Source organism: Onychostoma macrolepis, chromosome 23 (assembly GCF_012432095.1).
Source record: "Onychostoma macrolepis isolate SWU-2019 chromosome 23, ASM1243209v1, whole genome shotgun sequence".
Classification (NCBI taxonomy): Eukaryota; Metazoa; Chordata; class Actinopteri; order Cypriniformes; family Cyprinidae; genus Onychostoma; species Onychostoma macrolepis.
In genome coordinates, this window is record NC_081177.1 from 7,497,624 (window position 1) to 7,523,672 (window position 26,049).

At 36.5% G+C, this 26,049-nt stretch overlaps 1 protein-coding gene across 2 annotated transcripts; it reads right to left on the minus strand.

Annotated features, from left to right (window-relative positions):
- Positions 1 to 16,274: 16,274 nt before the first annotated feature.
- Positions 16,275 to 26,029, minus strand: LOC131531640 (cytochrome P450 2J4). 2 transcript variants are annotated; one of them, XM_058762558.1, is made up of 11 exons: positions 25,899 to 26,019; positions 24,986 to 25,185; positions 23,051 to 23,259; positions 22,769 to 22,931; positions 22,502 to 22,651; positions 21,613 to 21,773; positions 21,278 to 21,454; positions 17,625 to 17,763; positions 17,346 to 17,533; positions 17,123 to 17,264; positions 16,275 to 17,050 (listed from the first exon to the last, which is right to left on the minus strand). In XM_058762558.1, exons 3-11 carry the CDS (start codon positions 23,246 to 23,248, stop codon positions 16,875 to 16,877), a joined length of 1,494 nt encoding a protein of 497 aa, XP_058618541.1. In that variant the 5' UTR covers positions 23,249 to 23,259; positions 24,986 to 25,185; positions 25,899 to 26,019; the 3' UTR covers positions 16,275 to 16,874. The 2 variants fall into 2 exon arrangements, with proteins under 2 accessions (XP_058618541.1, XP_058618542.1); XM_058762559.1 differs by lacking the exon at positions 24,986 to 25,185 and having other exon boundaries at positions 16,276 to 17,050; positions 25,899 to 26,029.
- Positions 26,030 to 26,049: the final 20 nt, after the last annotated feature.

The following is a 26,049-nucleotide window of genomic DNA, read 5'->3' on the forward strand; positions in this document are numbered from 1 at the left end:
GTTCCATTTATGTACTGTGGAAGAATTTAATTTCACCAACAAAGCCGAGCTGGATGTCTTATGACGTGCTGCAAACGGTGCATTTAGTGCATTACTGACCACAGTGGTGAGACTGGAAAGGTTTTGGTTTGAGAAATTCAGAGGCCATTCAAGGACTCTTCTAAAGGGGGGGGGGGGGGCTAAATTGAGCACCATATTAAAATGATTTCTGAAGATTCATGTGATACTGAAGATTGGAGTAATGATGCTGAAAATTCAGCTTTGCATCACAGGAATAAATTACATTTTAATGTTTAAAAGTTTTTTTTTTATTGTTGTTGTAATAATATCTCATAATATATTGTTTTTACTGTGTTTTTGATCAAATAAATGCAGCCTCAGTAAGTAGGCTATAAGACACTACCTTAAAAAAAAAAACGTAATCTTAATTATTTCAAACTTTTGACCAGAGTATAAACAAATTATATAACTTATTGGGTGAAATCAGGTATAATCTACAACATAGTCATATTGTGTTCATGGCCGTAGCCAGGCTTTGAAAATTAGTGAGGTCCGGATGGGGGGATGGTTGGGGGGAGATTGGATGCTATAATAACCTCTTATTATAGAATTGTGCTATAATAACCCCTATATATACAACTCATTATACACTATTAACACTCTGACTCCTCTGAGTTCGATTGCTTCAGTCTGTTGTGCTGCTGAGAGGTTTGTGTTTGTAGCTCCGTGTACCTTCGCTTTTTATTGAATCTCTACTTTACTTTCAATCCCTTTTGTCTAAAGTGATAATATATAACTTAATTCCCACCATATTTCTGGTGTTATCTTTCAAACTAATCTAACTAATTTGATCGTTCTCCTTTAAAAACCGCGAGTGCAGCTTGTTAGCCCGTTAGCTTGTCACTGGTGGTTCCATTTGCATTTCTATTCGCGCCTATTATTATTTTATTTTTTCCTCGCTCCGTTTTTCATGAGCTCATCAAACAACAGTGGTAAGTGGTAAGTTGTTGGTATCATTCATCAATCACGGTGAGTAATGGCTTCTTCTCCTGCTATTGTTGTTTGCACTGTTTGCCACATGTATAGTTTATCTGTCTCTGTCAGCAGCGAGGATTCACATGTGATAAATGCAGGGAAATAGTTAGGCTGACAGAGAAGGTTTTAGAACTAGAGACACGCATCCAAACTTTAGTTGAGGATAGTAAGAATGTGAGGGCTGTAGATACTGCTTTGGATGCGACTAGCTCAAGGAGTCCTGTACATTGTTCGGTTTCGGTTGAGCCCGTGCAGCAGGGCAACTGGGTGACAGTGAGGCGGCATAGTCGCGGGTCAAAACACCACTCTTCCGTTCCGATCAGAACATCAAACAGGTTCTCCCCACTCGGTGACGCACCCACTGAGAAACCTGATGAAAGTGCTCTAGTTATTGGCGATTCTATTGTACGGAACGTGAAAATAGAGACACCAGCCACCATAGTCCATTGTTTACCAGGAGCCAGAGCGCCTGACATCTTGGCAAATTTAAAAGTGCTGACTAATGCTAAACGTAAATTCAGTAAGATTGTTATCCACGTCGGCGCTAATGATGTTCGACTTCGCCAGTCGGAGATCACCAAAAATAATGTTAAAGAGGTGTGTGAACTTGCAAGTACGATGTCAGACACTGTAATATGCTCTGGTCCGCTCCCTGCTTACCGTGGTGATGAGATTCATAGCAGACTGTCGTCACTTAATGGCTGGATGTCTAAGTGGTGCCCGCAAAATAACATAGGCTTTATAGACAATTGGAAGAATTTTTGGGGCAGACCTGACCTGTTGAAAAGAGATGGTGTTCATCCCTCCTGGGGTGGTGCCGCTCTTCTCTCTAGAAATATGGCACATAGTCTTAGAGTTTGTACTTGACTAACTGGAGCCCAGGTCAGGAAGCAGACAGACTGGCTAAACCGATCGCCTGCTAGCCGCCTCACGCCACCAAAGTCAGTTAACTCTCAGCACATAGAAACTTTTTCACCTAGATATCACACTATAGAGACTGTGTCTGTTCCCCGAACTAGAAAATACAGAAAACATCCAAACCAAAGTAATAGTAACAATTTAATTGATGTTCAACAAATAAAAACGATATAATACAGATAAACACATGATAAAGCTTGGCTTATTAAATATTAGATCCCTTTCTTCAAAAGCACTTTTTGTAAATGATATGTTCACTGACCATAAACTAGATGTGCTTTGTCTGACAGAAACCTGGCTAAAACAAGATGATTACATTACTTTAAACGAGTCTACACCCCAAGATTACTGTTACAAACATGAACCGCGTCCAAAAGGTAAAGGGGAGGTGTTGCTACAATTTATAGAAATATTTTCAGTATCTCTCAGAGGTTGGGTTTCAAGTATAATTCGCTCAAGTAATGGTGCTTCATATAACGTTATCCAAAGAAACAAGTGTTAATGATAAATCCCCTGTGATGTTTGTACTGGCTACTGTATACAGGCCACCAGGGCACCATACAGACTTTATTAAAGAATTTTCTGATCTTCTATCGAGTTAGTGCTGACTGCAGATAAAGTCCTAATCGTTGGTGATTTTAATATCCATGTTGATAATGACAGAGATTCGTTGGGATCAGCATTTATAGACATTCTAAACTCAATTGGTGTTAAACAACACGTGTCAGGACCTACTCATTGTCGAAATCATACTCTAGATTTAATACTGTCACATGGAATTGATGTCAGTGGCGTTGAAATTTTGCAGCAGAGCGATGATATCTCAGATCATTATCTAGTCTCCTGTATATTCCATATAGCTAAAGCTGTAAAGCCAACTTCTTGTTACAAATATGGTAGAACCATTACCTCTACCACAAAAGACTGCTTTATAAATAATCTTCCTGACTTATCTCAGTTCCTCAGCATATCCAATAGCTCAGAACAACTTGATGATGTAACAGGAACTATGGACTCTCTTTTCTAGCACTTTAGATGCGGTTGCTCCTTTACGCTTAAGGAAGATTAAGGATAAGAGTCCAACACCGTGGTATAATGAGCACACTCGCGCCCTAAAGAGAGCAGCCCGGAAAATGGAGCGCAGCTGGAGGAAAACTAAATTAGAGGTATTTCGCTTAGCTTGGCGGAAAGTACCCTATCCTACAGAAAAGCATTAAAACTGCTAGATCTGATTACTTTTCGTCTCTTCTAGAAGAAAACAAACATAACCCCGATATTTATTCAATACAGTAACTAAATTAACGAAAAATCAAGCATCAACAGGTGTTGGCATTTCCCAAGAGCATAGCAGTAATGACTTTATGAACTACTTCACTTCCAAGATCGATACTATCAGAGATAAAATTGTATCCCTGCAGCCGTCAACTACAGTATCGCATCAGATAGCGCACAATAGACCCCTGAGGAACAATTCCACTCATTCTCTACTGTAGGAGAGGAAGAATTGTATAAACTTGTTAAATCATCTAAACCAACATCATGTATGTTAGACCCGATTCCATCTAAACTACTAAAAGAGCTGCTTCCAGAAGTCATAGATCCTCTTTTGGCTATTATTAATTCATCATTGTCATTAGGATATGTCCCCAAAACCTTCAAATTGGCTGTTATTAAGCCTCTCATTAAAAACCACAACTTGACCCCAAAGATCTAGTTAATTACAGACCGATCTCAAATCTCCCTTTTCTGTCAAAGATACTAGAAAAGGTAGTATCCTCACAATTATATTCCTTCCTAGAGAAAATGATATCTGTGAGGAATTCCAGTCAGGATTTAGATCGTATCATAGTACTGAGACTGCTCTCATTAGAGTTACAAATGACCTGCTTCTATCATCTGATTGTGGTTGTATCTCTTTATTAGTTCTACTGGATCTTAGCGCCATGCTCGACACTATCGACCACGACATTCTTTTGAATAGACTACAAAACTTTGTTGGCATTAGTGGAAGTGCCTTAGCATGGTTCAAATCGTACTTATCTGACCGCCATCAGTTCGTAGCAGTGAATGAAGAGGTATCATATCGATCACAAGTGCAGTATGGAGTACCTCAAGGCTCAGTACTAGGGCCGTTACTTTTCACGCCTATATGTTACCCTTGGGAGATATTATCAGGAGACATGGTGTTAGCTTTCACTGTTATGCTGATGATACTCAGCTCTATATTTCTTCGCGCCCGGTGAAACACACCAAATTGAGAAACTAACGGAATGCATAGTCGATATAAAAACTGGATGACGAGTAATTTTTACTGCTAAATTCTGAAAAAACAGAGGTGTTAATTATCGGACCTAAAACCCCACATGTAACCTAGAACATTATCTAACACTTGACGGCTGCTCTGTCAATTCTTCTTCATCAGTCAGGAACCTAGGTGTGCTGTTCGATAGCAATCTGTCATTTGAAAGCCATGTTTCTAGCATCTGTAAAACTGCATTTTTCATCTCAAAAGCATATCTAAATTGCGACCAATGCTCTCAACGTCAAATGCAGAAATGTTAATTCATGCTTATGACCTCAAGGTTAGACTATTGTAATGCTTTATTGGGTGGTTGTTCTGCACGCTTGATCAACAAACTACAGTTGGTCCAAAATGCAGCAGCTAGAGTCCTTACTAGAACCAGGAAATATGACCATATTAGCCCGGTTCTGTCAACACTGCACTGGCTCCCTATCAAGCATCGGATAGATTTTAAAATCTTGTTAATTACTTATAAAGCCCTGAATGGTTTAGCTCCTCAGTACTTGAGCGAGCTCTTATCGCATTATAGTCCTCCACGTCCGCTGCGTTCTCAAAACTCTGGCCGCTTGATAATACCTAGAATATCAAAATCGACTGCGGGCGGCAGATCCTTTTCCTATTTAGCACCCAAACTCTGGAACAGTCTACCTAACACTGTTCGGGAGGCAGACACACTCTGTCAGTTTAAATCTAGATTAAAGACCCATCTCTTTAGCCTGGCTTACACATAACACATTAATACGCTTCTATTATTCAAATCCGTTAAAGGATTGTTAGGCTGCATTAATTAGATCAACCGAACCGAACACTCCCCATAACACACGATGTACTCGTTACATCGTAAGTTGAATGGCATCTGCGCTAATGTTTGTCTGTTTTTTCCTAGTCTGTTTCTCGGTCCGTGTCCGATCAGATGGTGGGTCGGCGCCGGAGGTGACGTCTGCGGCCCTGATCGCCGGGCGGAGACCAGGACGCCCGGATGACCCCAGAGATATATCCCCAGATATATCAACCAAAATAACAAAATAACTAAAATATAATAAAATACCTAACTACATAATACTACTATTGTTAGAAATTGCAACAAAATTAAAATAGAAATAGAAACTTTTGAACTGCGGGTTTCGTCTGGTCAGAGGAGAACTGGCCCCCCGACTGAGCCTGGTTTCTCCCAAGGTTTTTTTCTCCATTATGTCTCAGAGGAGTTTTGGTTCCTTGCCGCTGTCGCCTCTGGCTTGCTCAGTTGGGGACACTTAATTTCTAGCGATTATCGCCGATTTGATTGCACAGATACTATTTAAACTAAACTGAGCTAGACAATGACATCTCTGAATTCAATAATGAAATGCCTTTAACTGAAAATTGAGTGTTTAATCTTATCATTATACATTACTGACACTCTATCCTCCAATTTGATACTGTTAAGTGCTTTGACACAATCTGTATTGTAAAAGCGCTATATAAATAAAGGTGACTTGACTTGACTTTAAAATAGACAGAAATTTTTGTGAAAGAAAGAAGTTTTCTCTGTTTTGGAGGGATTTTAATTTTTAAATCATACCCTATTTATTGCATCAAAATTTGTTAATACATTTCTATAGTTATGGGGTGGATAATTTTATCAGTTGTTTATTATACATGCAACAATACTGTTATAGTTTTTATTTATAACCATTATGTGTAGCTGATAACTTTGTCTAGTGCTCTTATAAATGTTTATAGCATGATTTGTGAAAATTTAACTAGTATGAATGACTTGGCATATACTTCTTCATAGTGTTTGCATATTTCATTTTATTCTGTAACCTACTTTTTCTACAGATCTCTGCACTAGTGTTAAATGCTACTGTTTTTGACAGCGTTGATAACGTTTCTGACAGATAATATGAATGTTTTTTATTTTTTATTTTTTGCGTTTCCTTATCGAATGTCGTAGGGTAGGCTATGTCAGAAATGGGCTTTTTTGATTACTGGTGATTACGGCGATGCAGTGTTGCCAGATATTGCTATTAAGATGAGCAAAAGCCCATCAGTAAATAAAAATAAACTGAATATATTACAAATCTTTTGCAAATAAGATAAGATAAAGATATCGCTGACCCTAAACCGCAAGGTCCTACATTATTAACTTTCTAAAGTGTCAAATTAAGTGGGAAAGACAAGTCAAAAACGTGCATATTAGCTGGATTTGGAAACACGGAGACTGCGCTCGCGTCCTCACTCGCAACTCTCTCAAGCCTCGTTCACTCCGCCAGCGTCTCGCAGCGATCATTTTCATACCACGGACGCTAAACATTCTTGCAAACTGTCTAAACTGAATTATACATACAGACATATGAGGAGTTTAATAGCAAATTGGTCATTCAGAGAACAAATTGTATTTTTGAACATGAAAAATGTACCGAGGTTCGGACCTCGGTGACCTCATAGCTGGCTACGGGCCTGATTGTGTTGCTTCAGGTCTCTTCTATCATTCTTTGTTAAACAGAGCTAATAAAATGTCAGATTTGCCCCGCCATGAGTCAAATGCTCAGGCTCAACAAATTTTTAATTGGTTTGACGTACTTTGTTTTCATATGATATTGCAATACCTTTTTTTGCAGTGGGTCTTATGTCCCAACATAAGCAGAACAAATGTCTATGTAAATTGTTCATAAATCAGTTCTTACGTAAAATGCTTCGTTCAGCGAGACAAGTTATGCAAGTGTGTTTGTACAAATGATTTATACACAAATTCGTCCTGCTTGTGTTTGATGAATTAGGCCATGAAAATATCTTAAATTGTGTTCCAAAGACAAACGAAGCTTTAACGGGTTTGGAACGACATGGGGGTAAGTGATTAATGACAAAATGTTCATTTTGGGGTGGAGTAACCCTTTAACACCAATAGCGTAATGCTTAAATTTCCCAGCAGTGCTTTATGGTCACAGGCTAGCCATGTTTTGATGGCTAAGCAGCATGTCTGAAAGGATACGTCATCTCAGACTGCTTCCACAATGTGTTTATTGTATTGCAATGACCTCCACAGTCATAAGATCTCAGTCTAATAGACTACCTTTGGTTCGAGGTTGAATGGTAGATTTGAGGCATGAATGCGCAGCGCAACTCTGGGGAAGTTTCTAGTACCTTGCTGAATCCAGATCATGAAGAATTCAAGTGGTTCCAATGGTAAAACTAATATTAGAAAGGTGTAACTGATAAAGAGCCAGTGGTTTTGATGAATGCAAAGGTTTTGATTTTCCTATGATCCTCAAATTAGCTGCAGAGAGGTACAGTTATTTCAGCAAAATATTGAATGCACAAAAAGGTCTGCTGTCAATAGTATGGAACTTCTTACTTCTTATTTCTTGTGGTTCTGAGTTTATATCTCCAGTTCTGACTTTTTTTTCTCTCACTTTTTAGAATTGCGTGATATAAGCTGAGAAATGCAATTCTAAAAAAGTCTGAATTGAGAGATATAAACAGAGATATAAACTCACAATTGCAGGAAAAACATAGTCAAGCTTGTTTCCGCCATGGATTTAAAAAATAAAAATGTCATTGCGACTTTTTTTCCTCACATATCTGAGAATGTTAACTTTTACGAATTTTGAGAAGAATGTTTGAACGGTCAGATATAAACTTGCAATTTTGAGAAGTCAAAATTGTAAGATATACAGTAAACTGGCAGTTTTGAGAAGAAAAGTCTGAATTGCGAGATACAAACTTGCAATTCTGAGGAGAAAAGAATTGAGATATACACTCACAGTTTTGAGAAAAACTTTTTGCCCTCAAAACTTCAAATCGCATGGATTCCTATTGGAATGACTGGATTTCTCCTTTGAAATTTTGCTGAGCAGCGGTAAACCGCACCTTTATACTGCATGAATGGCTCCTAATGCCCAGCGTACTTGAGTTTCTCTGACAGTATATGGCTCCTTGAGCATTGTGTGAGGTGACTGGAGCTCTCTGTAGTGTGAAGGGTTTGATCTTACAGCCTTCCTTCAGCTGCCATCCAGCCGGATAATCTACAAAGACACACATCAAGAGTCAAGATGAGATTATCTGTGACACTACAGCTGATAACATACAAGCTCAAGAACTTGCTATATCCTTTAGTACCCAGAATGAGATGAAAAACATTTTTGCTGCAAGGTTTAATTCTGCAGTTTTTTTATTATTATTATTATTATTATTATTTATTTCACTAAAAATGAAATTCCTAAATTATCTTAAGTAGTTCTAAATTATCAACATGATCAAAAATTTGCAGAGATATTGCCATTATATTACACTATATGAATTATAAAAGCCTGATGTGTCAAATATAATACTTAACAAAAACACACATACGAATGTTTTTGATTCTTTTTTAAAGTATTTTGACTAAAGGTTCAAAACAATGTTTTTGTTGTTGTTGTGGGGTTTTTAAAAAGCTTCTTTTACGTTTATCTTTGATATCCATCCATAAATGTTGATAGTGGCCTATATAACATCATAAATGAATACAGCAGACATTCTGGAGACAGATAATAGTCATACTGAATTTAATTTTCCTGCTTGAAATAAAAGAGCTTATTGAATATGCTGTAACTTTCAGAACAAAAAACATTCTATAGTCCAAAAGACCATATTGTACTAAGCTGCAAAACAGCATGTTCAGAATTACTTGAATTTCAGATCCAAGTAACCCATGAAGCAGGATTATTTTAACATCACTGAGATTTTGTTTCAATATATTATCAGTTTTTTCACACATATTTTATAGTTTTTTTTTTTTTTTGTATTTTCTACATTCATCATTTTAAGTTTAAAGTTTTAGTAATTTTGTTGTGTTTTTGAAATTTTATTCAATTTTTTTGTTTGTTTGTTTGTATTCATTTCTATTTCAGTTTCAGTTAATTTAGTAGGCTACATTAAGTGAAACTAAATGAAGATTGCTTCGGCAACTAGTTGAAATTAAACAAGATGATTATTTATATTTTATTTTATTTCAATTAGCATTTTTATTTTATTTCAATTAACTTTTGAACCCTGAATTTGGAATGTTTTTTAAAATACCTTTTTTTTTTTTACATTTGCTGCCCTTCAGTGTTTGTATTCTTCCAGCTTTGATAGCATATAAATGGCTGTTTTATTTATTTATTTTTCATTATATAACAGCATTTGCTTTGGAGGGCTCAAGAAAGGCTTTTGCATGATATGATCCCTTAAAAGGATTTAATGCACATTTAAAACATTACTATAAGTATTACATTGATGCATGAGTGTTTAATGTGCAAAAAAAATCATTCATTCAGAAATCCAGTGTTTCCTTTAATCTCTGTGTAATGAAGTAACAGTGTTTTCATTTATTTTTGCATGGACAGAAACTAAGTGGGTTTTATTTTCTGATTTAAAATGGTAGGGCTGCAGTAAATGTACTGACACTGGCGACAGTTTCAGATTAAAATGCGTGAAAAGTAAATTATTTTCACAAGCTTTATTGTTATTTATTTATTTTCAGCTAATCACTTTTTAAAGACACTCTTAAAGTGAAGTGTGCAAAAAATTATGCCCTGCAAAACAATATGACCTGGTTTGCTGTAATGATCTTCTCCACTAGGTGGTGCTACTAGCGCAACAGATGTATTTGATTAGTCCACTTAAAGGGATAGTCCACCCAAAAATGAAAATTGTCTGATTTTCTACAACATTTTATTCCTAAATACATGGTAACTCTCTCTCTCTCTCTCTCTCTCTCTCTATATATATATATATATATATATATATATATATGTATCTATCTATCTGTCTATTGACAGTATTTCTTATTTATATGATAAAACAGATCTCCAAAATCCCATCTGTAACTCTAATATATCAACAAAACGAAACAAGTATTTCGAACCTGGCTTTATTAAATGTTTTATGTTTTGGAAATAAATGCAAATTAGTGAATATTTAATTAATAAAACTATTTTTTTTCATTTTATATATTAGCCACTGAGTTGGTTGGAGATGCTGAGTGTCGAAGGGCAAACATAGAAACACCAAAATGAAATTAAAAGAAGCCAGATGCAATACTATGTGATTTCAGAAAATGTATTCATTAAAATGAGAAAACAGTTGAACTCTTCAAGCTTGACCTTCAGAAAAAAACTTGTACTTGCATATTGTGGCCTGTAGAAGGCAGTACAAACTTTCTATACATGCAGCTGTTCTGCAACACTTGATTATGAAATGCAACAAAAATCTCTCCAGTGATCTGACCTGGTTTCCTGTTTGTATATATTTGTAGCGTTTAATTCACTACACAAAACACCAGCATAAAATCTGCTTGTAAATAAAGTCTTCTGTTGCACACTAACTTCATTCACAGTCTGTGCAGTCACAGAGAATGTGACACTCCTGCAGGATGAAGTTTTCTGGAAGTGTTGACAGAGTAAAATATCTCTGCAAATGTAATTAAACGGTTAATACAATATAAACTTAAATACATGCCATCAACATATTTACAGAAAACCATATTTTTTGTTTCATTTATATTAGCAATGCTGAAATACTTACTGAAAACAATGAGTTTGAGGAGTTTGTTTGTTTACAGGAACAGATTTGCAGAAATGTAGCATTACATCACTTGCTCACCAATGGATCCTCTGCAGTGAATGGGTGCCGTTAGAATGAGAGTCCACTCCAAACGGCTGATAAAAACACCACAATAATCCACACCAGTCCATCAGTTAATGTCTTGTCAAGTGAAAAACTGTGTTTGTAAGAAACAAATACATTAAGACATTTTTAACTTAAATATGAGTCCTCTAACTATAATATTGCTTTCTCCAGTGAAGAAGACATCTTGTCTGAATGTTTCTGAATGTGTTTACAAGTAAAAACAGTTGGTGTTTCTTACAAACATGCAGTTTTTTGCTTTGCGAGATGTTAATTGATGACTGGAGTGGTGTGGATTACTTGTGAAATATTGTGATGTTTTTATCAGACTCTCATTCTGACGGCACCCATTCACTACAGAGGATCCATTGGTGAGCAAGCGATGCAATGCTAAATTTCTCTAAATCCATTCCCATGAAGAAACAAACCCATCTACATCTTGGATGGCCAGAGGCTTAGTAAATCCTCAGCAAATTTTCATTTTTGGGTCAACTATTGCTTTAAACCCAAAGTCAATTTCACATTTTCAGAGATGATGTACCATGTCAGAAAATACACCTAATTGTAATTCAGCTCTCACTGTGGGGTCTGTAGCTGAAAAAGCCATTAGCGCCAAGAAATGATATTACACCCTTGACCTCGTCCTGCTGCCAGTGATGAATTTTTATGGGCAAGTTGTTTGTTCATCACCGAAGACATATGCAGAGGTAATGGCCTAGATCACTGCCAATGTTTACTTGATTTTCAAGGGTTTGTTGATTTTGACAGAAGTTACAGAGTGGAAATCAGACAATTACTTGTGAATTGAACTAATTTAATGATCACGGGCCCTCTCTGGACCATCATGTCACCTAGTTAACATTCATGAGCCACAGTATTATCATCATGCTGTGAAGATATGCTTGAGTTGTGTGGCCTTGTAGATGCACCATGCCAACTTGGCATTGAGATACAGTACCAGACTAGCTTGTACATTTGCTGAAATCTTTCACATGTATTTATCTACTTGTGTTCAGGTTGGATTGTAGAAAAAGAATCCACAATTAAATATTAAGTATATTTCATTATATATATATATACAGTGAGGAAAATAAGTATTTGAACACCCTGCTATTTTGCAAGTTCTCCCACTTAGAAATCATGGAGGGGTCTGAAATTGTCATCGTAGGTGCATGTCCACTGTGAGAGACATAATCTAAAAAAAAAATCCAGAAGTCACAATGTATGATTTTTTAACTATTTATTTGTATGATACAGCTGCAAATAAGTATTTGAACACCTGAGAAAATCAATGTTAATATTTGGTACAGTAGCCTTTGTTTGCAATTACAGAGGTCAAACGTTTCCTGTAGTTTTTCACCAGGTTTGCACACACTGCAGGAAGGATTTTGGCCCACTCCTCCACACAGATCTTCTCTAGATCAGTCAGGTTTCTGGCCTGTCGCTGAGAAACACGGAGTTTGAGCTCCCTCCAAAGATTCTCTATTGGGTTTAGGTCTGGAGACTGGCTAGGCCACGCCAGAACCTTGATATGCTTCTTACAGAGCCACTCCTTGGTTATCCTGGCTGTGTGCTTGGTCATTGTCATGTTGGAAGACCCAGCCTCGACCCATCTTCAATGCTCTAACTGAGGGAAGGAGGTTGTTCCCCAAAATCTCGCAATACATGGCCCCGGTCATCCTCTCCTTAATACAGTGCAGTCGCCCTGTCCCATGTGCAGAAAAACACCCCAAAGATGATGCTACCACCCCATGCTTCACAGTAGGGATGGTGTTCTTGGGATGGTACTCATCATTCTTCTTCCTCCAAACACGTTTAGTGGAATTATGACCAAAAAGTTCTATTTTGGTCTCATCTGACCACATTACTTTCTCCCATGACTCCTCTGCATCATCCAAATGGTCATTGGCAAACTTAAGTCGGGCCTGGACATGTGCTGGTTTAAGCAGGGGAACCTTCCGTGCCATGCATGATTTCAAACCATGACATCTTAGTGTATTACCAACAGTAACCTTGGAAACGGTGGTCCCAGCTCTTTTCAGGTCATTGACCAGCTCCTCCTGTGTAGTTCTGGGCTGATTTCTCACCTTTCTTAGGATCATTGAGACCCCACGAGGTGAGATCTTGCATGGAGCCCCAGTCCGAGGGAGATTGACAGTCATGTTTAGCTTCTTCCATTTTCTAATGATTGCTCCAACAGTGGCCCTTTTTCACCAAGCTGCTTGGCAATTTCCCGTAGCCCTTTCCAGCCTTGTGGAGGTGTACAATTTTGTCTCTAGTGTCTTTGGACAGCTCTTTGGTCTTGGCCATGTTAGTAGTTGGATTCTTACTGATTGTATGGGGTGGACAGGTGTCTTTATGCAGCTAACGACCTCAAACAGGTGCATCTGATTTAGGATAATAAATGGAGTGGAGGTGGACATTTTAAAGGCAGACTAACAGGTCTTTGAGGGTCAGAATTCTAGCTGATAGACAGGTGTTCAAATACTTATTTGCAGCTGTATCATACAAATAAATAGTTAAAAAATCATACATTGTGATTTCTGGATTTTTTTTTTTAGATTATGTCTCTCACAGTGGACATGCACCTACGATGACAATTTCAGACCCCTCCATGATTTCTAAGTGGGAGAACTTGCAAAATAGCAGGGTGTTCAAATACTTATTTTCCTCACTGTATATATATATATATATATATATATATAAAGACCATCTTTGTTCATTAATGAAGAATAGCATTTTTTGCTGATAAATATAAATATATATTTCTCTGATAAATATAAAATCTAAATATTTTTATTTATTTAAATAAATTTAAAAAACAAGTATACATTTATTAAGCACTGTTTGCATGAGTTACTTTGAGTTGAAATTGATTAATTCGAGGACGTCGGTCATAAGTAAAAGTCCAGAAACTGTACAAACAATATACAGGTGCTGGTCATATAATTAGAATATCATCAAAAAGTTTATTTATTTCACTAATTCCATTCAACAAGTGAAACTTGTATATTATATTCATTCATTACACACAGACTGATATATTTCAAATGTTTATTTCTTTTAATTTTGATTAGAGCTTACAGCTCATGAAAGTCAAAAATCAGTATCTCAAAATATTAGAATATTACTTAAGACCAATACAAAGAAAGGATTTTTAGAAATCTTGGCCAACTGAAAAGTATGAAAATGAAAAGTATGAGCATGTACAGCACTCAATACTTAGTTGAGGCTCCTTTTGCCTGAATTACTGCAGCAATGCGGCGTGGCATGGAGTCGATCAGTCTGTGGCACTGCTCAGGTGTTATGAGAGCCCAGGTTTCTCTGATAGCGGCCTTCAGCTCATCTGCATTGTTGGGTCTGGTGTCTCTCATCTTCCTCTTGACAATACCCCACAGATTCTCTATGGGGTTCAGGTCAGGCGAGTTTGCCGGCCAATCAAGCACAGTAACACTATGGTCATTGAACCAGCTTTTGGTACCTTTGGCAGTGTGTGCAGGTGCCAAGTCCTGCTGGAAAATGAAATCAGCATCTCCATAAAGCTTGTCAGCAGAAGGAAGCATGAAGTGCTCTAAAATTTCCTGGTAGATGGCTGCGTTGACTGTGGACATCAGAAAACACAGTGGACCAACACCAGCAGATGACATGGCAGCCCAAATCATCACTGACTGTGGAAACTTCACACTGGACTTCAAGCAACATGGATTCTGTGCCTCTCCACTCTTCCTTCAGACTCTGGGACCTTGATTTCCAAATGAAATATAAAATTTACTTTCATCTGAAAAGAGGACTTTGGACCACTGAGCAACAGTCCAGTTCTTTTTCTCCACAGCCCAGGTAAGATGCTTCTGACGTTGTCTCTGCTTCAGAAGTGGCTTGGTAGCCCTTTTCCCGAAGACGTCTGAGCGTGGTGACTCTTGATGCTCTGACTCCAGCTTCAGTTCTCTCCTTGTGAAGCTCTCACAAGTGTTTGAATCGGCTTTGCTTGACTGTATTCTCAAGCTTGCGGTCATCCCTGTTGCTTGTGCACCTTTTCCTACCCAAATTCTTCCTTCCAGTCAACTTTGCATTTAATATGCTTTGATACAGCACTCTGTAAACAGCCACACCTTTCAGCAATGACCGTCTGTGACTTACCCTCTTTGTGGAGGGTGTCAATGTTCGTCTTCTGGATCATTGCCAAGTCAGCAGTCTTCCCCATTATTTTGGTTTCAAAGAACAAGAGAAACCCAGAATTTATACTGTAGGGATGGTCATTTATTCAAACTCAAATGTAAATATTCTAAAATTTTGAGATACTGATTTTTGACTTTCATGAGCTGTAAGCTCTAATCATCAAAATTAAAAGAAATAAACATTTGAAATATATCAGTCTGTGTGTAATGAATGAATATAATATACAAGTTTCACTTGTTTAATGGAATTAGTGAAATAAAAACTTTTTGATGATATTCTAATTATATGACCAGCACCTGTATGTGCTTGAAAAAAAATTAAGAGAATTAAAAATTAGCCAGTAATTATTCACTTTTGCTTAATATCCCAAGATTGTTCAAAATGCAATCAAGATACAGCGAACTAAGAAGCCACAAGTGTCAACTTCCTTAATCATAATCTATGAGTAGGTTTGAGTTATATCATGACAAATCCTGGGAGCTCATGCAATTCAGTGTCTTCAAATTGTCCTGGTGCTCACAAGATAAACACTGCAGACCAGTGTGATCCTATGAGCCATGCATGAAAACATTGTCACATGTGTCTCTAGATAATGCACAGCAATTCTCAAATGTGTTTAGCACAGTAAACGTAACAGTTGTTATGATGGATTTTAGTTGTACTTGACACTTGGTCTAGATACTGGTCAATTTGTTAAAGGGATAGTTCACCCAAAAATGAAAAATGAAAATGATCTGTCGAAAATCTCTGTCCAAATCTTCAGACATGTTTACGAAGACAATTTTCTGTACAGTGTGTCTTCCTCTGCCTGTAAACAAGGCGCTGCACATGCGTAGTGGTAGTCTTGTGAACGAGCGTCGAAAACTGACACAAAAGAGAAGAAATTGTTAAACAAAGTTGTTATTTTTGTTTTCTTTGTGCACAAAAAAATATCCTCATAGCTTCATAAAATTGCAGTTGAACCACTGATGTCACACGGACTATTTTAACAATGTTCATACTACATTTCTGGGCCTTGAACATTTCAGTTGTATTGCTGTCTATGCAGGGTCTGAGACCTCTCGGATTTATCTCTTAATTTGTGTTCTGAAGATGAACGAAGATCTTACGGGTTTGGAACGGAGTGTTTCTAAATGACATCTGCCAAATTTCCTGCAAAAATACTGTAAGGAAAGAAACTTTTTGGAAAAAAATTAATAACTTTATTTGGAAAGGATGCATTAAAATGATCAAAAGTGACTGTAAAGGCATTTATAATATTAAAAAAGGTTTCTATTTCAACCAGATGCTGTTCTTTTGAACTTTCATAAAAGAATCCTAAAAGAAACACATCACGGTTTCCACAAAAACAATTAGCAGCACAATCGTTTTCAACACTGATAATAATGAGGATTGTTTCTTGAGCAGCACATCAGCATATTAGAATGATTTCTGAAGGATCATGTGACACTGAAGACTGGAGTAATGATGCTGAAAATTCAGCTTTGATCACAGGTTATTCCTATTACACTTCAAAATATATTGAGATAGAAAACAGTTATTTGAACTGTAATAAGATTACACAATATTACTGTATTTATCTTACTAAATTTGTTTTCCCTGTATTTGATGACCAGACAGTATACGAGCAGAAAAGTAGTCCTAAGAAGAAAATCAGATCAAATTCCTTTCAAAAACGCATTACATCCCTTCAGTAATTAATGTTTGTGAGCCGTAGCTGTGGATTCCAGTGGGAAAAGAACCCATATAATGAACACTGGTGCTTAAACATGATTCTGAAGCAGAGCTGATTTCTGAGTGATTAAAATCTACACTATCGAGGCACAGCACATATCTGGAAGGGTTCAGGACCAGACGAGACGCTGATAGTTCCTTTCAGACTCAACATTTGTCCCTCAAGAGGCAGGAAGGTGAAACGCTGCATCAGAGACGTGAAGAAGAGGAAGAGCTCCATTCGAGCGAGTTGCTCACCTGGACACATCCTCTTACCTAGAAATCAGGTTCCGGATCAGTAAACTCAGAGTAAACTTACAGTACTACAGCTGTATGGACACGACCTACCTATTGAAAATGGGATGAAACTATCTTTCTTCAAAAATTTGCCATTTTCATCCAGAAAGTGAGCAGGATTAAATTCATACGGAGTGCTGTACTCATTCTTATCCTGTAGGACTGACTTCAGCAATGGCATCACTACCACACCCTGTGATAAACAAACAGAAGTTGCAGATTGATTCATTCACATAAATGCTGTATATGGTACATAACGCAAAAACAAAATGACCTTCGGGATGAGACGTCCTCCCACTGTCGTGTCCTTGTTGGCCATTCTGGGAGGCGTGAAGGTAATAATGTTGGCGAACCTCTGGATTTCGTGGATCACCGCGTAGGTGTATGGCAGATTTGTCCGGTCATCCATCAGTGGTTGGCGTGACTGTCCAATCACCTGATCGATCTCAGACTGGACTTTCTCTGACAGAAAATAGTCAGCAAAGAGCATGCTGATGGTAGTTTTTGAGGGCAAGCAACAGGAAGTGACATTTCTGAATGATTGCTATCCCACCTTGTACTTCTGGGTACTTGATCATGAAGAGTAAGGCCCATCTGAGTGTGTTAGAGGTGGTTTCTGTTCCTGCTCCAAACAGATCCACCACACAGTACATCAGGTTGTCCTCAGTGAACTCTGCCTCACTGTCCTTACACTGGGAAGGATGAAATACAAAAAGAAACAAAAAATATTTCACATACGGCAAAAATACATTTTCAGATATATAGTTTATGTGTTTCAACATATAAAAATATTTTTCATTTTATTACTATTACCAAATTATCTGCTCTATATCTGCCTTATTAATTTACTTATTTTAAATTATTATTTATTTACATTATTTTGATTATACTTTTATAAAATATATATTTTAAAATATTTACATAAATATATTAATAGTTACATAAAATATTATCTTGTATTTATCGGTTTATTTACTATATATTACACATGTATTTATATACATTTTTGGTCCATTAATTACAGTGGGTACGGAAAGTATTCAGACCCCCTTAAATTTTTCACTCTTTGTTATATTGCAGCCATTTGCTAAAATCATTTAAGTTAATTTTTTTTCCTCAATGTACACACAGCACCCCATATTGACAGAAAAACACAGAATTGTTGACATTTTTGCAGATTTATTAAAAAAGAACAACTGAAATATCACATGGTCCTAAGTATTCAGACCCTTTGCTGTGACACTCATATATTTAACTATATTTAACATAATTTAAGTGCTGTCCATTTCTTCTGATCATCCTTGAGATGGTTCTACACCTTCATTTGAGTCCAGCTGTGTTTGATTATACTGATTGGACTTGATTAGGAAAGCCACACACCTGTCTATATAAGACCTTACAGCTCACAGTGCATGTCAGAGCAAATGAGAATCATGAGGTCAAAGGAACTGCCTGAAGAGCTCAGAGACAGAATTGTGGCAAGGCACAGATCTGGCCATGGTTACAAAAAAATTTCTGCTGCACTTAAGGTTCCTAAGAGCACAGTGGCCTCCATAATCCTTAAATGGAAGACGTTTGAGACGACCAGAACCCTTCCTAGAGCTGGCCGTCCAGCCAAACTGAGCTATCGGGAGAAGAGCCTTGGTGAGAGAGGTAAAGAAGAACCCAAAGATCACTGTGGCTGAGCTCCAGAGATGCAGTCAGGAGATGGGAGAAAGTTGTAGAAAGTCAACCATCACTGCAGCCTTCCACCAGTCGGGGCTTTATGGCAGAGTGGCCCGACAGAAGCCTCTCCACAGTGCAAGACACATGAAAGCCTGCATGGAGTTTGCCAAGATTGAAATAAGATTCTCTGGTCTGATGAGACCAAGATAGAACTTTTTGGCCTTAATTCTAAGCGGTATGTGTGGAGAAAACCAGGCACTGCTCATCACCTGTCCAATACAGTCCCAACAGTGAAGCATGGGGGTGGTGGCAGCATCATGCTGTGGGGGTGTTTTTCAGCTGCAGGGACAGGACGACTGATTTCAATCGAGGGAAAGATGGATGCGGCCAAGTACAGGGATATCCTGGACGAAAACCTTCTCCAGAGTGCTCAGGACCTCAGACTGGGCCGAAGGTTTACCTTCCAACAAGACAATGACCCTAAGCACACAGCTAAAATAACGAAGGAGTGGCTTCACAACAACTCCGTGACTGTTCTTGAATGGCCCAGCCAGAGCCCTGACTTAAACATATATATTATATATATATATATATATATATATATATATATATATTATATTATATATATATATATATATATATATATATATATATATATATATATATATATATAAAACATGTATTTTATTTATTTTAAGTGTATAAAATAATTTCAGATATATTTTAATCTATTTCAAAATATACTAAAATTCCTTTTATAACCATTCCTATAAATTCCTTATATATTCCTTTTATAATATATAATAAATATTAAGTTATATATTTATTATGCATATGTATTTACATCTTTATATCTAAATATATTTATTTTATCAAAAATACACTTAAAAACATTGTAAATGGAATTCAAATGTATTCTAAGTTTGGAGATTTTTTTCTCTTGAAGAATATTTTATAATGTATTTTGCATTTGAAGTTTGAAACAATTAAAACAAAATATATTTAAAAGGTTCATATTCTTAAGAAACCGATGCCACTGCAGCACCCAAAGAGGAGTTTTTCCCTGGAAAAAGGAAAGAAGCAGAATTTGGAACTAGTAACAAGTAGAGGTCGACCGATTCATCGGTTTTGCCGATTAATCGGCACCGATAGTTGATTGCCACAACTATCGGTATCGGCAAAAATCCATGCCGATAGTTTTCCGATTTGCAACCATTGCTGGAGTGGCTGAGAAGGGTCCGCTGGCATTATACAGTACGAGAGCGGCCTCTAGAGGCGGAAATCACTGACAGCACGTGTTGTTTATTTTGACACATGACACTGCGCGCTGCACAGAGCGGGAAACTCCAGACGCGCATTTAAATACAGCCGACAGAAAAGCCTGCCGCGGAACAGAGCGCCATTCACATAGTTTTCTATTAAATTACATTATATTTGTCCCAAATCGTTGTGAATGTATAATGACTTCACCCTAGGCTATAAATTATGTATTGTGCATTTTTCAGCAAAACGTTTGTCTTTCTGTGGCTCTAATAAAGTCTGTATGCTTCATATAGAGAGCTGTAATACAGATCGCGCGTTCTCTTTCTGCTTGCTCTGTTTTTTTTTAAACGCCGAACTTCAAACTCATTTATGCCACATTGTTCATTCTTGAAGCAAACTTATGTCCGTTTGGTGATTAAATAAATTGTTTTAGACCGCCACTTGATTTGAACGCAAAGCGTCTGGTGTGTGTGTGTGTGTGATACCTCTGAGTTCTCCTAGACTCAGCGCTGCGCTTTTGCCCGGTGTGTGACTAACTTTTTTTTTTTTTTGATTAGATAATTATCAAGTGTTAAAAAATAGAAGCAAATAAAGTGTGTGAGTACACATACAATATCCATACGTATGTAATTTTAATGCTATGGCCTTGTGTAGATATTTAAAGATGGCCATCTTTAAGCATGATTGTTGAAATTAAATGGTAATACTTAACAATAAGAGTCCATTCGTAGCATTAATGAAAACTGTAGAAGTATTGTTCCTTGTTAGAGTGTTTTCATTTCAACATTCACTATTAGCTACTAATAGGCTACATTTTTTAAATTTTAAAAGTTTCTTCTTTTAACATTAGCAAACTATGAAATAACTTTAATGATCAGTATAGTAAATAATATTCATATTTTTATTCATTTACAAAGTGTGGTTCAGTACTGTTGCTGCTTTTTTTTAATAGTAAAGCACTAGCTCTCTTTCAGTATCCATTTTGAAAACTATCGGCTGATTAATCAGTATCGGCCAGTGTGGTCCAACCTAGCTATCGGTATCGGTAAAATCCACTATCGGTCGACCTCTAGTGACAAGTACTAAAGGTTCAGTAGTTATGTTCCACTAAGCCACTACATATAAATGTTGTAACTTCACCATTATGAGGCAAAAAGCATCTTTCTCTGTAGGGCAGACATGAATATTTACAAAGGAGGTGCTAACGCATGTCCCGACTACCAATAAAGGTCTCTTAAAGGAATATAAATACACAAGGGCATCTTGGGACACCAATACCCTTTCAATCTCTTCCAGATAACAGTCAATGTAGTCTCTGGGGTTGGACGGGTCTCTCTCCTCCTTGTGTTTTCTGATTTCCTCCTGCAGGTAGGGCTTAAGTTTCGACATGCTGGCGAATGCCGTCTGGTGTTTTCCTGGCAGCATCGACATGAGGGTGGGAAACTGATTATATAACTGTAAAGAGACAAATAAAGGACAAACATATGTTCAAACAATGCATGAAATAGGCTTTAATGACAAGTGCTATGTTACAGCATTAATTTCCTTTCAGTTTAACTCAACGTTGGAGTTAGTCTTTTTATTAGTCTTGTGATAGCAGGCTGATCTCGTACCCGACCCCAGTTCGAGATGGGAAGCTGTAAGAATTCATCTAAATACTTCTGCATCAGATGAAAATTATGTTCATCATACTCAAACCTGTGACCAAACACCAACCCACTGATTATATTAGCTACAGCATCCATCACAAAATGCTGAGGGTTGAAGGGCAAACCTAGAAACACAATAAAGAAAGAAAAGAACAATGTTACACAATCAAAATGCTTCCATTTACATGCTACCACACATTTGCTCGCAATTAATTAATTTATTCATTTATTTAACATTTTATTTTGTTTTTATTTACTATTATTAAATTATCTTTAATCATTTACGATCATTACATTTTGTTTTTACTTATTTTATTTATTATTATTATTTTATTACTTAATCATGTATTTATGGTATTTTATTTTTATTTTAATAATTAATATTAAATTATTGTCTGTTATATTGTTAACGTTATTTATCATCATTCCATTTTATTTGTTTTCATGATGATGATTATTAGCTATAATTATTAAAACATTCAAATCCTTAAACATTCTGTTTATTTACAGGTACAAAAAAATCCCAGATTTTCAATGTGGTCTCAGACTTTTGGATCTCACTGTTTTATTTATTTAAATGAAAAGAGAAAAATTCAGAAAGATGAGCTCTAGTGTGGTTGGTTTCCCAGATATTTGACCTTCGAAGGACACTTGCACTTGCAAATGGTGGCCTGTAGAGGACAGTATTTACATACGGCCCTTCAAGACATGATTGTGACACTGAACTAAAATGTCATTCCCTGGTCTTAAAACTTTTCATTTAGAATTTCTGGAGTTTTGGTAAAAGAATAACAACAATCTTGTTTGTGAAGGAGAAGAAATGGTGTTTAGCCCTAAAATGTTGCTCACTGACCTCGTTCAGTCTGTATAGAGTCACAGAGAAAGCGACACTCCTGCAGAATGAAGTTTTCTAGAGTTTTCTTCCCCACACCAAAGTATTTGAGAGTCGCCAGAGCAAAACGCCTCTGCTGACGCCACATGTGTCCGCTGGACATAATCAGACCTACACAGACAGAATGAAGTGGGCAAAGGTCAATTTTAGAATGAAAATGACATGTAATGTTTACGATGCCAGTATTGAATCTGAATGCTGTAATATAGCAATTTTATGCAGCTGTACCTTTTCCTTTACTGAGCTTGTCAACTAAAGGGAAGTACGGCCGGTCTGTGAAGATGTCCGCCTGCTCCACAAACGCCTCTTTGAAGCTCTCGTATCCAGTAAGCAGTATGCAAGGTTTGTTTCCCAGATACAGAGTGCTCACATCTCCATACCTCTCAGCAATCTAAGCAACATGATCTGTACATCTGTTATACATTCACACAGAATCATTTAACATTTGTATTTGATATGATACAATACACACAAATATAAACACACATTTGTATTTGATATGCGACTTACCCTCTGAAAAGCGCCAAGTGGATCACTAAAGCCTATATTTATAAAGTTTCCAACCAAAGGCAGAGGGAAGGGTCCTGGCGGCATGTTGTTAATAAGAACATCACGCAGGTGTTTCACCAGCAGCAGCACACACAGAAATATCAGGAAACCCTGAACATCCATCCACGGACCCATCAGCTGTGACAGCACTGACGCCATGTTTACTGATACTAGAGGCAGGTTACACAAAAATATATAATTCAAAAATGCATTTAAAATTAAAAAAATATATATAAAACAAACAAATCAATTAATATACATACATACATACATAAAAAGTAAATAAATGTAGACAAAACTGCAAATATATTAATCAGCACAACTGTTTTCAACATTAATAATAATCATGTGACACTGAAGACTGGAGTAATGATGTTGAAAATTCAGCATTGCATCACAGGAATAAATTACATTTTACAATATATTAAAATAGAAAATGGCTATTTTACACAATATTACTGATTTTACTAAAGTATTTACTTTTATTATCAAATAAATACAGCCGTTAGGGAGCATAAGACGCATCTTAAAAGATCCAACCCGACCCCAAGCTTTTGAACAGAATATATATATATACTAAAATAGTTTTAGTTATATAGTAAAACATAATAAAAAAATATATATATAAATATAAAACTTCATACTAAAACACATGCACATACATAAAAATGGCAAAAACAATGCAATTAAAACTTTACTAAATATAACTAAAATTTTAAAATGAAAATGGAAATTATATAAATGAAATGAAATTCAAAATATTATTCATTCATTCACAAATGCATATATATGAATGAATGAAATATAGATAGATAGATAGATAGATATAAAGAATCAATTTAAAAAAAATATATATATATATATATAAAGTTAATTTCAACATTTACTACAATCAAAATTGTATCTGTTGATAATATGGACCTGAGATAACATGAACTAATACGAAACGGTTGCATTTGTATTAATTAACATTAACAAAGATTAATAAATACTGTAACAAATGTATTGCTCATTGTTAGTTAATGTTAACCAATGCATTAACTAATGCGACCTTATGTAAAGAGTTACCCATAAATTTGCGGGACGTGTTGTGTCTCACATCTGAAGAATCAGTGAGTTTCTGACTAATAGTCCTGAACTTTCAAACGCTGCCTGCAGAACTAGGACATTGAATATGAAACATGTCAGAGAGAAAATACTGCTAATTATCATACAGGTCCCATCGAGGAACTCAGATCTGATAAATCAATTCACACAAGACATTATATTACACTCTTGACCTTGCAAACGCAAGTTGTTGTCAGTTATGAATTTTTATTACATACTTCTGTAGCACCTGATGCGTATGAAGTGGCGACGGCCTACTTTCCTACAGATGTTTAGTTTATTATTGTTTTATTAGCAGGTTTTAGAGAAAAACTTCATTCAAGTCTCCTTCAGCTCCATCTGACAACTGCTTCCTAACTGAATAAAGCTGAATTAATCAAGTACAAGCAGGATGGCTGTTGGGCCAGAAACACAACTATCTTAATGTTAATATGGGCTAATTACAATTGCTTCTCCACTTGCCTTCATACTTGATCCCATTTAAGGCTTATGGAATTGTGGTAACATTTCATTATTGTGCTAAAACACACTTCATTAATTTTAATAAATGAGTGGAGATAATTGACAGTTCTTAATGTCACAACAAACCGCAGCAGATCAGACTCAAACCGAGGAGTGCAAGTTCACACACAAACACGTTAAATAACATACCAACTTAACTTTCTGCTCATTGCAATATGTGTTTAAATACACACAGATTCATGGCCTAACCCTTACAAACTAATGCTGCATAATCTGCAGTGTATATCATGTACCTCTTTATACAGTGCAAACAGTAAATGTTTTCACCTTTTGTTATAGTTGTGTATGAGTCCCTCAGTTGTCCTCAGTGTGAAAATATGGATGTCAAAATCATACAGTCGCTTTTGGAAAGGGTTCAAATATGCAGAAGATGCAGGAAAACTAAAGAACGTGCAGGAGCTGGGGGATTTTTCTGAAGAACAGCAGGCAGTTTAACTGCTCAGGACCAGCAAGGGACTCATGAACAACTATCACAAAATATAAAAACAGTTGTGGATCATCCAGGAAATGACACATAGTATTAAGATTCAAGGGTATGTAAACTTTTGAATGGGGTCATTTTTATAAATTCAGTTATTATTTGTATGTGTAAACATCTGTTATGTAAAATAGCTTATTCAGGACAGTACTAAATAAAAAAATAACATGCAACTGAATTTTCATGATCCCTCTTATTTTGTTTCAATTATTAACATTTTGCACATTCTGCAAGGCATGCATATGTAAAATTATACCAAAGGTAGACCATAACGTTTTATTGAGATCTTGCATAGAAAAATGAATGAAATGAGTTAAGTCAATCAGGTTAGGTTATTTGATTCATGCTTTCAATTTCTGTATGGAAGTGTATATATATATATATATTATTTAATAAGTTATAAAAAAAATTAAAAATATTACAATTTTATTTATCACTAGTATTTCTCTCAGAATCTTTCTTTTAAAGCCTTGATTTTGAAATTCTGCCTCAGAGGTTTAACATCTTTTATCATTTTAATAGAGTGTAACGTTACATAGAAGGTAGAAGAAGACAAACACGGTAAAGACAAGTAGGCTAACGTTATCATAAAAACACAACAAAGTTGGACTTTCTCCCCGAGAGTTTACCTCACAAACGCAGCTACAACAGAACCCGCATCTTAACGTTAAACACTGCATAGATATAGATATCTGTACTTACGAGCACTCTGATTATTGATGAAAAAATGAACGGCCGTGGAAATATAAGCGCAAACCCACTCAAACGAAAACCGCAGGCGAGTAAAAGCAGAGAGCGAGGAAGCGTTGAATGTTGTGGCGATGACTTCTCGACGCGCCCGCCTACTTTTTGA